The 12,456-nt window shown below is 40.6% G+C and overlaps 1 protein-coding gene across 1 annotated transcript; it reads right to left on the reverse strand.

Annotated features, from left to right (window-relative positions):
- Positions 1–6,958: 6,958 nt before the first annotated feature.
- Positions 6,959–8,295, reverse strand: LOC114438907 (uncharacterized). Its single transcript, XM_028410557.1, has 6 exons — positions 8,026–8,295; positions 7,896–7,958; positions 7,711–7,815; positions 7,599–7,640; positions 7,392–7,523; positions 6,959–7,311 (listed from the first exon to the last, which is right to left on the reverse strand). Exons 1-6 carry the CDS (start codon positions 8,276–8,278, stop codon positions 7,028–7,030), a joined length of 879 nt encoding a protein of 292 aa, XP_028266358.1. The 5' UTR covers positions 8,279–8,295; the 3' UTR covers positions 6,959–7,027.
- Positions 8,296–12,456: the final 4,161 nt, after the last annotated feature.

The following is a 12,456-nucleotide window of genomic DNA, read 5'->3' on the forward strand; positions in this document are numbered from 1 at the left end:
TTAAGTGTCCCTGCACACCGTTGAGACTAAAAAGATGGGTTTGGCAGCTGCTCATCACATCCACAACTTCTAATTAAAATGTGGTAAACACTTTTGTTTATGTATCATTGTTTATCTGTTTCTTGCACACAATAACAGCAGAGTTAGAACATTTTTTTAAGGAATACCTGTGCAGGTCACAACTACGCCTCATGTTAAGAGATACCTGCCTGTTCTTGTATGCTTCATTTTAAAGAAAAGAGTGCCTGATATTTTTTTTTCTTTAATAAGAAATGCATCTTATTTAGTGATAGATGTAGATAAGGGATGGTAGTTAAAAGTGCAGGTGTGAGCATTATTGAGATTAAAGCATTTTTAAAAGCCAAGGCAGCATGTTAAAAAAAAAAATGAAGCTAATCTGAAAGTGCAGTTCCTTAAATGACCACTTGAGGCTGCTATGAGCCACATATGAGTCACATAGACCTACATGTTAAGTCCCAATCCTTAGAGCAGAATTAACATGGACCAAAACAGTGGGTGGTCTCTAAGCAATTAAGCAATTTAGGTAAACTGAAGTCACCTAAGGAGTTGATCACTACTTCAGTGATGTCTACCATCAAGAGCTTGTGGGTGCTTTTCTGCCGAACAATGAAGTGACTACACAGTGCTCTTTCTCTTGGACCCCATGGGACCTTAATTCAAACAAACAAACAATATGATCAATAGTCTATGGAGAGACAGAGCTTATTTTTAATAGCTCCCTGCATTACACTTAAAATGTCTGACAATTATGAGATAAGTTTACAAATAAACATTTCATAACTGTTAAAGAATAAGAGACAGACAGACAGACAGACAGACAGACAGACAGATAGATAGATAGATAGATAGATAGATAGATAGATAGATAGATAGATAGATAGATAGATAGATAGATAGATAGATAGATAGATAGATAGATAGATAGATAGATAGATATGTGTTGAGATGTGCTCCTTTTAATTGGCAGACATCATATGTGGAAATCCATGATTCAACCCAAATAAGTTGACTCTCTCCCTAGTTCAGACTGTCTATATTTATTTGGAACTAAGGTCTCCAGTTCCACTGCATAGTATTGAATGTATTCGTCATCATGGGAGCTTCATATTAGAGACCAAGGTTTTACCCTGGTGTCCTTGTCTGGCCACTGGCATCAAGCAACACTGAGGACCATGGCCCCGGTCTCTGCAGTAAATCAAGACCACATAGCCTGTCCATCGTCACATTCTGTCTCCTCTTTTTTAGTACTTATTCGCTCTGAAGCTTCATCCTCTCTTCTGTTGGACTGATGACAGACAGACAAAAACTGCTCCTCAGGAAACCTCGTGGTGATGTCACAGAGGGTTTGTCCTTCTTTGTGTTTAAACACGGAATTCTGTCAAATAATTGTGCACATCCATTAGTGTTCATTCAGCTGCAGAGAGGTTTATATGGAAGGCCTCAAACCAGCGAGGCTTTTAAAATTTCCGTAATGAGAACTTGTTCTGACATCATCATCCACTATTTTTGGATTCTTCTCATTTTCATAGACTGACAGCATTTTTGAGAACACCAAAAACAAATCTCTCTACTCGAGTACAACATGCCGCAGCACAGTCCACAACTGCATGACGATAGCACCTTGAAGAGGAAAAATGCCTTTTGAAATAACAAACACTTGAAGCCAGCTCATTACTCGGGTGACATTGTTCCTTCCAAGGCAAGCCTCAACTCTTCATCATTATACAACTGTGCCCATTGCTCACCCACAGAAAATTTATTACCCTCGCTCAAATCCACTTAGAGTAGACAGTATGCATTCCATAACTAGTTGGCCGCGAGTCGAGCAGTTTAAGAGGAATGCCTTGTGCCAGCTGAGGAGATGTCAGGTATGAAGCCACACCTCTGGCTGCCTTTGACCACAAATAGATCAAGGTATATATTAAGTAATGTGGGATTCCAGGGAGTCATTATTCCATGTTTATGTTTATTTAGACTAAGAATCTACCACCATGTTGCCATGTAGCTTTGCAGCTGTAGCAGCTTCGACTAAATGCTAATGGCAGATTGCCCCACACTGCTCTCAACTTACAACTATTGTTGTTTTAAGGTGATATTACAACAATGCATTGATTATGTAGCTGCACATAAATGATCAACTAGAATAGACTTTAAAGGGAACTTACTGAAACTGAGGCTGGAGTATCCAGGCATAGTCCAAACATAGTCCAAAACAAACCAAAACAACATGAGGACAACAAGAGAAAAGAAGGAGAGACAGGAAGTAATGTGAAGTTTTCAAAATAAAACAGGAAATCACAACAATGACCAAGACAGTATAATATAGAGATATAGACAGTATATCTTTGTCACATTAAACCCTGCTCTTATGTTGATTTTAACCTTTCTAATTTGAAACTTTACAGCACCGTGTTTGGCTGTGGATGGGGGAGGGAGGGGGGGACACGCTGGCCTCAGAAGCCAAGGGTTTCTAATCAAGCACAGAAGCAAGAAACACCTTGACGTTTTACACAGGCCTCTGGTTGCTGTGTTTGCTACACCTAGCTGACTTTGAAGTTTTGATTAGAGTCTAAAGTGCAACACAAATGCAGTTGTTTCATACCACAAAGATTTGAATTCTCATGGTGCATCTTTGAAATCATTTTGAGTCATCAGCTCCTGTGGGAACAAGTCTGAAGATAACCTATTCAGGAAGCCCATATTAGAGTCAATGAGGCAGAGTAGAACAAAAACACAGAAAACACAGCCCTGCAGGTAAAATACTCATGTACAGAGGAAGTTTGAAACTGGCTGAACAGATTGCCGTGCAAAAGGGTAAAAAGGGCCACGTTGGTAAAGGACTACAGGCCAAAATGCATGTTTTTAAATGAACACAGGTTAAGTACAAGATACAGAAAGAAAGAAAAAAGAACTTCAGGTGTGATATATCTTATGCTGAATACACACACAACAAGGTCACTTGATTTGAAAAGTGATGACAGTCATTCAGAAAAAACATAATAAACATGGTGCCTTCCGGTGCTGAAACATCAAAGATAGACTAACACAGTTGTATATCTATCTCAGGAGCATTATGGGGCCACCCAGAACTGTGTGTTTCAACAAACAAATGTCAACAAGGTAGATAAGCACGTAGCCAAAGTAAATAAAACTGCATCATCCTTTTTCTTTTATTCTTTAGATGCAAAGCGTCTCACGGAAATGGGTTGCAACCTACTGCCGACATCTCTCACTCATATTCTGCATATAGAGTGAGCTGTTTGGTTCTTATTAGTCATCAGCTGTACAGACTACACAAGCAACATCACAGCTCACTGATGAACATGCTATATCTTGTTTGTTTAATATGTGGGAACAAAACCACTGAACTATTGAACTATTGTTACCATCCTGTAAGCCAAAGTAAGAAAAGAATCAAAACAGTCTTATCTGACGTAGTCTAATGTAATGTAATTACAAAGCAAACAGCAAAGACATTCACTCTCCCTACCTGCAGGTGGCCTTTCTCAGCAGGTGTATATTTCTTTTTTAAAGGTCAGAGCCTGCTTGATTCTGGCTGAGTGTGTTTTCCATCAATCAGATGTGTGTCATTTTCAACATTGTATCGTAAAACAACAACTTCTCTGACTACGTACCACACCAAATCATGATAAAACCTAAAAATACATTAGTTGCAAATAACAAACATCTTTTAAAAAGGACAGTAAAAACACTTCTGTGTGTCTCAGCTGCAAATGAAGCAGTTTAGTTCTCAGTACAATCAGGTGTGTTCAGGAGTAGATATGCATCTGTAGACACGGTGAAGGGCTTCGTTTCCACTGAATTGTTGGCTCAGAGCTGCCCTCTGTGTGCATACCTGTGTTTGTGCATTAGCCTGTGTGTGTGTGTGTGTGTGGCTCTTTGTGTGTTGCACCTGAGTGACTGGAGTTTCAGATATTTGATGCCAGGATCTACAGTGTCCTGATACATGCAACCATGTAAACAGAATAATGCTGCACTTGAGTTTGGAATCAGCTCTCGGTTTCAGTCTCACAGCACCAAACTCTTAGAAATCTGCATCATCAAAGGTAAATTTCCCCAAAAAAGTGTCATGTAACTTCTAACTTTTTATAAGCATGGTTTGGATCAAGGAATGCCTCCTGCTCATCTGTGATCAACTAAGAAAAAGATGAGACTTCTCTTTTAAATCAGGCAGAAAGGAATGCACATTTACTCCCGACTCGCCTTGGGGCCTTAGCCTGCACCAAACATGTTGTTGGAGTGCAGCTAAGAAGTCGACTAACACTTTTTTTGAGTATTGAGGGTGGGGAGGGGGTTAATATGTTTGTATCCCATCTGTACACAAATGTATCATAAATTGCTATCATGGCACATCTCCAAGTTCTTTTATAAGAATGAATTTAGATTTTTATGGTATCATATAAAAGCGATAGTAATGCCTAGCATGTGCTAATAAAACAGTGCACTTATGTATTTTCTCAGATATGAGGTGATTTTGAATTGACTTTGCAACAGCTATATTGTCATAAATTACCCCATAATTAGTTATTCTTTAAGAAGATTTGATACTAATCTCACAAAAGGCTAATTCATTTTTACAGAGCTGACTTTATAAGCCTATAATGAATCCATCCTTTAATTTTAAAGTCAAGTCATCGCCTTGTGTGTGTGTGTGTGTGTGAAGACATGCAAGTGGAGGCATGAGTGTGTCTGTACACTTTCACCATTTTCTTTTCCAGCTGCTGCTTTTCACACTGTTTTTCTGTGTGTGTCTTATTTTTAGTCAAATCCCGACCCACCAAGGTGATGCCCTGCAAACTTTAACAAAATGTTTTCTGGTGAACTGAGCCCTGACCAAAACATTCACAGTTCAATTCTCCTTTTACAAAAGTTGTAAGTGAGACAGAGGAGACATGCAAGCTATCCAGCACTGACACAGCTTTAATGAGCCTTCACACCGTTAAGCTTCCCAGAGAGAGAGAGAGAGAGAGAGAAAGAAAGATCAAATGAAAAGACCATCTTAATGAAACAATGACAGTTTTTCAAATGGGGAATCCCCTCTGTCATTACAGACTCAGAATCTATTTCACAAAGCCATGTGATTCATCAGCTTCTAAATTATTGCCAAAACAAAGGGATTTTACACACATAATCAATTAAAATACCGGGAACAATTGAATTATTTATGATAACAGGGATAATGTCTTGTGTGTTTTCTTGTGTTCTTAAGTCAGATCAATGATACTGCCACTAAAATGAGCAAAGGCCTTGATGACAAAGACCGAAAAGCTTCCTCAGCTTAGCCTTAACCTTAATAGTGGCACTGTGGGGACACCTAACATAGAATTAAACGCAATTATGAAAAAATGTTTCCAACCCAAGAGAGGGAAACCGAGAGGCTGTATTCATTTCACACAGCCCGCGGCTGCTCAGAGGATATGGTAGTCCTTTTCATATTGGCAGCTGTTTGATCAAGACTAACAGAGCTCCTTGGCCCGTTAGCTTCAGGTCTGATCTAAACTCCTCATCAGATTCAAAGGAGACACCGCGCCTCCAATGCACTCCAGGCTCTTTCCATAAACACAGTTGAATTATTCCTTTGAGCACCTTTGCTTGATACCAGCCACCATTTTTCTTTCAGAAGGCAGAAGGAGCCTTAGAATACATCACAGTGACACTATATCTTCCAGCAAAGGTGTGAAGTTTTTACCATGAGGGCATCTGATAGCCTGTAGATCGATTGTGACTGATAGCCCTGTCTGTGCATTGTGGGAAAAGAAAGGGGAAAGTAGAGAGCAGCAAAAGAATTCACCACAGACGCTGACAGTGAAAAGAGTTGCTGCTTGTATGGCTCTGTGTTGTGTGTTGATCATGGTTATCAGACCCATACTAGATGACTGATAACTGAGGTGTGGTGTTGTGTAAGTGTGTGTGTATATGCACTTGTGTGCATGTGTGATCTGAGTGACTGCACAACAAAGAGTCTGAATGGATTTAGTCAAAGCTCAAACACTGATGCAGCTGCATTCCGGGAGGTTTATGATGTGAAACACCAAAGGAAAGGAAACAATGATCACATTCATGAGATGTCATTTTCTTCCACTTTTATCTGAGGAATTTGTTGAGATTTTTCCCCTCCTCCTTTTCATAACGTAACGTGTTCACCTTATCCAAAGTGGGCCTTTGTTAGGAGGTTGTGTTTGACCTCATTCTCACTAAGGTACAGCATGATTGTCTCATCAGCAACATCATTGAAAACAGTCAAAACAAAACATCAACATGTCAACATAATGTGAAGAAACAGTTATGATGTCATCTCAAAGATGAAAGATGAACATAAAAATTCACAACAGATGGCCAGGACAACACAAACGTGTGTAAAGGTTGTGTGTTTAAAGGCTGCTACAGGTCCACATAGGGAGGTGGAAGGGTGGATGTCAGATTTGGTCCAGACTTTGTCCCGGGAGGCTGGAGTAAGTGTCCGCATGAGATAGTCGCTTTTGTTTATTGTTGTGTTTCATGACCCCTCACAAACACTTCATGGCAGAAAATATGTTTCTGATACGACCACATTGAATCCCTGATATGATATGTTAGTCCTTTCAGTGGGCTGGAAAGTTTGACCTCTCTTCACTGAGTTGTTTACTTGTGATTAAACACGTGTTAATACCAGGTCTGAGCAGGGCCTCTGTATTGTGTTGCTCACATGTGTACTGAAATAAGCATAGGAACCTGCTAGACCCACCCTGCGCTACCATTTTATACCACCAGATGGGATAATGGGAAAAATGCAATGTCTTGAGAAGAGAGGAAGCAATGCTGCACAGGCAGAGAGTGTTCTTCACTTTAACACACACACACACACACACACACACACACACACACACACACACACACACACAAACATGTTGATTACACTACATGGGATTTAGGGTCATTTAAATTGATAGAATGAATTTATTATAGTTAGGGACAGTATATTTGGTGAACTTGATGTCTTGTTTTGTTATAAAGTAAAGAGCAGAAAGCCACTAAAGGTTGTTCTGTGATACTGGTCATCCCAAACCTGTCCACCATCTTGTAAGGAAACAACATCTCCCACTTCTAAGTGCAACACAACACCATTTGATGCATTGTCCTCCCTATCTGCAGACGTGGTGGAAGCATCTCCTGAGAAAACCATGCCCTCTCCATTCTTGACAAGTTTTATCCTCATAGACACATCAGAGAGGGCTGCATGGCCAGTGAACCTGAAGAAATACACTCCTCTTACTGGTGCAGTGAAGTAACCTAAACACAAAAAGAACAGTCACAGTTAAGGGAAATGAGAGAACCAGAATTTTAACCAAAAAAGAAAGAAAAAAACCTGCCTGTGTTTGGGTTGTAGTGGTTTCCAATGTTGGTAAAGACATTTCTGTAAATGAGTGTGACAAAATCTTGTGACACAGGCGTGTTACCTTCACCAGATGCCAGAAGGGATGCAGAAAAAGCCACTTTTCTCACTGAAGGAATGTTTGAAATGTCCACCGTTATTTCTGAACTATGAAATACACATCTATACACCTAGAAATATTTACCTTTGTTGACATTTTGTAGCTCTTGCACTATCACAGTTTGTCCTGGAATCACAAAAACATTCATCAGCACATGCGCACATGAATCATCACTAGAAATGACACAAACCTTTACCTTCCTGCTGTTTCTTCAGCTCCTCCATGTGTCCTTCACTCACTGTCAACCTTTCCTGCACATTGCTGAGCTTCTGCTGAGCCACAGCAAGCTCTGCAGCCTGAGCTGAAGTGGTGAAAAGGTGCAAACACAATGTAAACAAAATTAGGGCTGAGCGAAAAGACAAAGCTTGGCTCAGTGTTTACCATCGTTCTCCATCTGCAGCTCCTCAGCCAGCATCTCAGCAGAACTCATTCTGGTCTCCATGGCTGTAACAAGAGTGCTCATGTTAGCTCAGGTGCATCAGCTTTGCTGTGTGCTTTCATCACTGTATACCTTTATTCTTCTCCTGCAAGGCCCCCACCAGGCTCTCAGCAGCCGTGACTCTGTCCTTCAGGTGCCTCAGCTCTACTTTCTGCTCCACCACCATGTCTCTCAGGTCCCTCAGCTCCGCCCAGATGTCTGACTGAAGCTCTTCTTCAGTCGTCTGCACTGTATTCTCATCATCAGGTGCTTGAAACAACATGTCATTCGCCTGGCTCTGATGGCAGAGCAGCAGAACCAGCAAGAAATCCCAGAAAGCCTTCATCTCTGCTCCTTGTGCTGTCTGTCTAACACTGTGTGGGGGTGTTCACTCTGTGGTCATTTATAAGTGATTCCAAGGCCAAATGTGTCAGGTAGAGGAGGATGCCAAAACTGTGAGAACACACAGGTGTTAGTTGTTGGCTTTTGGTTTACATGTTTGGCAATCATATAGATAAAACCAAGGAAGGAAAGTTTGTGTTTTTATAGTTATTTATTTAACAAAAACATCAGTGTTGTGATGTTGTTCTCATTAATTTATTTAAACATATTTATAATCCAGGTAAAAACTTTCCCTGTGGTCTTGAGGTTGTATTTTTGTTGTGTGAATTTACACACACAGCTGTTTTTATCGCCCACTCTGTAAACAGATCCAGCAGTCTGTCAGGTTTCTGTTGCAGCATGATTAAAATTTCCACTGGTACCTTGGTGAAGTTTTTTTCTACCAGCTGGAAAAATTGCTCTTCGACAGGTGAAGTTGTGTCCTACAATGGATCTGGATCCTTCAATGCATCCACAGAGTTCCCTTGGCTACCAGCAAGTTAGTATTGTGAAGAGTCAGGGAAATTTCCCACTGCAACAAGACCATTATATGGGCGTGTTGCTTGTGAGTCATAAGTGTGTGCATCAGTGACAAGTTAGACAATTAGACAGAAATAACAACAAATCAACCTGTCGTTAAAAAAATATTTCTTGAAGCGTATAAAGCGTAGTGAATGACATGATTTATGCTGATTGCTGCTTGTGTTTATGAATAAGAATATTGAGCAGCTGTCAGTCAGAGGGCGACTGCACACATACAAGAGGATTTACAGCAGGTAAACACACAGGAAAGAGAACACACAGCTGAATGTTGTCTTAAGGAACAAACTGAAAATGTACTGCATATGTTTTAATACACAAATAGACATAATAATATACATTTTATTGAGGATCAGTGTAGGATCACCTTCCTTTGTATAAGTAAAGGGCTCATCATAAAAATACATTGCTGTAGGGGTAAACACAAACAAATGTACATATCCCACAGAGGTTTTACAGAAGAGGCTTTTCTGGAAAGAGAACACAGGGTTTTCTGCCCTGATGCCGGAGGGGGCAGAGATAAAGAGAGTAATAGTTAGACTGTGGTCACATTGGTATGCAGACAGTCATGAAAGCAGCACAGTACCTGTTGCATCTTGCAAATTCATTTGCTCAATATTGTGAAATTTCAGTGATTGGGGGAGGCCCTTTTTTGTATTACACCTCAAATGGGTAATAGATGCTCTTGTTTGATTGTTTGATCAGTATCAGCATCACATACTAAAGCCTGTACAATATTATAAATAAATGTAAGTTCAGTTCTGTGCAAATAACCATTATGTTTTTCAGTATGTTTGTGTATCCCATTTTTGTGAATGTGATATGTCCACAACTTCCCGAGGGTAGGAAGAATTAATTGAGTTTTTGAGGGCTAAAGGTCAAAAGGCTGACCTCATAAGGCTAATTTTTGGCCCATGTAGTAATTATAGGACAATTTCACTTATAATAGGATAAAATGATCAAGTAATGGCATTACATGAAAGGCCAGCTTGACATAATATTCTGCAAAAGCACTTATTAAATTCCTTTAAATCTTATACTACACAGTAGGGCTGCAACTACTAGTCGACTAATAGTCAACAGCAAAATTCTTGGTGCTTTGGGTGCAAGAGGTCCTGGGTTTGAAACCCACATGAGGTGTCTGTGAGGTCGGTGTGGAGTAAGTGTTTAGATTCAGTGCAATGCGCTTTGGGCAGATGTGGGAGTAGGTGGTGAGCGGACACACGCACTCTTACTTTTTTAAAGCATGAACCGAGGGCTTCGGGCCAAGCTCTTCAGCTCTAGACATTGAAGTGGCGGCATGGAGACGGATGAAGCAACCACAAATTAGCGGTCCAAAGTAGTCGACTATTAGTAGACTAGTCATTGAGGTAGTCGATGACTAGTCGACTATTGAAATAGTCATTAGTTGCAGCCCTACTACACAGTGAGTGATATGAGCTTGACACATAAAACACTAGTAAATATAAGGATGCACAGTCAGTCTCGAGCCATGTTAACAGCTCTCTGTGCATGTACAGGTGGTGGTGGTGTGAGCTCACAGTGTGCCACATCACCATGATCCTGATATGGACGGTCCAACATCACTGTTTAGTGCATAAAGGCTTCTTTTTAAGATGAGATTTGTCACCATGGAGACAATGATGGAGACGCTTGTTGCAGCCTCGTTTTATCTGACACTGAATCTGATCAAAATTGCATCAGTAGCCATCTTGATCATTGATATGAACCCACCACACTTTACTGACATATTTAATACTACGCAGTCCTACAGCTGTAACTTGAGTCAATATAGTATTTCCAGAAAGCAGAAAACACTGTTTGTGGTGTCAAAAGTCAAACATGCCAAAGATGTTTGGCATTACAAACTGTCAAAATGGCAGTTAACAAGGTAGCGCATCATCCACAGCTTCTCTCCTATTGGTCAGAGAACCTGTTGCCAAGGAGTGGACCTGTGATTTAGACTCCAGTAAATCTTCCCACCCACAGAGCCTTAGAGAGGATTTTTCCCCCTCAGGTCATTTCAGTCCTGCAGGGATGAGTCCTGCTTTTTCTTCCCTTGGGGATAAAACGTGACGTAACTCGGATCTCTCTTACTGCTGGCTGGCTCACTGCAGGTCAGATCGGACAGGTCAGACTTCTCTGTGCATGCACTGTGATTAATACTGCTCTCAAAGGTGAAATATTGTGGCGCAATATCTCAATTAGTGTGATAAGATGACACCTCGTTTGAGCTATCAGGCGCCTCAAAGTGACAGACAACCTTGCATACCTTCCCTCATTCTCCTCTCAGGCAAATTCCTCTCTCTCTCTCTCTGTCTCTTCTTCTCTGTTTCCCAACTCTTCTTGTCTTTTTTTTGTTCTTTTAACTTTTCCATCAGTGACAATATGTGAAAAATATCTTGCTAAAGTTTGTACTGTCACATTCTGAATTCTCATAGTCCCTTCCATTAGTCTCCTAATGAATTACAGTTAGGTATTGTATCAATGAACACAGTAATCGCAAATAAACTGACCAATCACACTGCAACCCTTCTAGACCCACTTCTGTCCAAACCAATCAGAGGTGGCCTCAGAGTGCACTCTGCTACTGTAGTGGGCCTGACTGCAGGTAGTTAGCCTTGGCTTAATCTAATGATGCATACTTCCCCCTGTTTATGGCAGCCAGTGAACAGGGAGCACTAGCCCGTGCTTGTCTGCTGCTGAGAATGCCCATTAACGCTGTTTTCCCCCTCAGGTGATGACCACCTGAGCTATCAAAGACAAGCGTGTCTGTAACACCACCCTCCCTCCTCCCCCCACTACACCCAGCCACCCACCCACCCCCTCATCATACACCACCCGCACCCCAACTTTGCTTTGACCTCTAACCAGACAAATGCTGTACATTTGCACAGTAGATTGCAGTTGTTTTCACCTTCTGATGGTTCTTTGTGTGTGTATCATCATCATCATCAGAGGAATTCTGCTTAATTCAATACCCAGCACAAAAAAGATTATTCTGTGGCTGATATGTGGTATTTAGCTGTGCAGATTGTGATGTTCTATAATTTTGGTGTTTGTATTATTTTGTTAATTTAGTGGAAGTGAATGGAATTTAGTTTGAAGTGCTTCAAACAGATACATTTGAGTTATTGATCTTTTATTGACCTTTTCTTATCAGTATTGACATTTGACTGGCCTGGCAGCAGATAATACAAGCAGCTGGGATGGTTGCATCTTTATGAATATGGTGTAGTATGTACAATACATTGCTGGGAAGTTAAGCAATATCACTGCCATGTTTTTATTTGCCATGTGACTTTGTAAAACCTTATGATACTTGGTTAGCAGGCTAGCTACACTAGGCAGCTACCCAGCAAAAAAAATGCATAGTGATAAAAACCATAAAGATCACAAATAATATTTCATCAGTAACTAATAGTTTAATATAGGTTTTAAAAAGCACTACAGTTCAAATCATGGGTTAACAGACTGCAGTGCCAGATTGACCCAAACGGATTAAAAGAGTTTCACTTTCAGCTACAAATTTATTCCACTGGAGTAATGTGAACTCAGTGCCTTGCTCAAGGGCAATTCATCATTAAGCACCTCCAAAGGGTT

Source organism: Parambassis ranga, chromosome 7 (genome assembly GCF_900634625.1).
Source record: "Parambassis ranga chromosome 7, fParRan2.1, whole genome shotgun sequence".
Classification (NCBI taxonomy): domain Eukaryota; kingdom Metazoa; phylum Chordata; class Actinopteri; family Ambassidae; genus Parambassis; species Parambassis ranga.

Excerpts from the sequence above, each read along its gene's own strand:
- LOC114438907 (XM_028410557.1), bottom strand. The coding sequence starts at position 8,278 with ATGAAGGCTTTCTGGGATTTCTTGCTGGTTCTGCTGCTCTGCCATCAG. Across the intron at positions 7,816-7,895 it reads GCTGCAGATGGAGAACGATG|CTCAGGCTGCAGAGCTTGCT; the intron begins GTAAACACTGAG and ends TCACCACTTCAG. Across the intron at positions 7,524-7,598 it reads GCTACAAAATGTCAACAAAG|TGAGAAAAGTGGCTTTTTCT; the intron begins GTAAATATTTCT and ends ACATTCCTTCAG.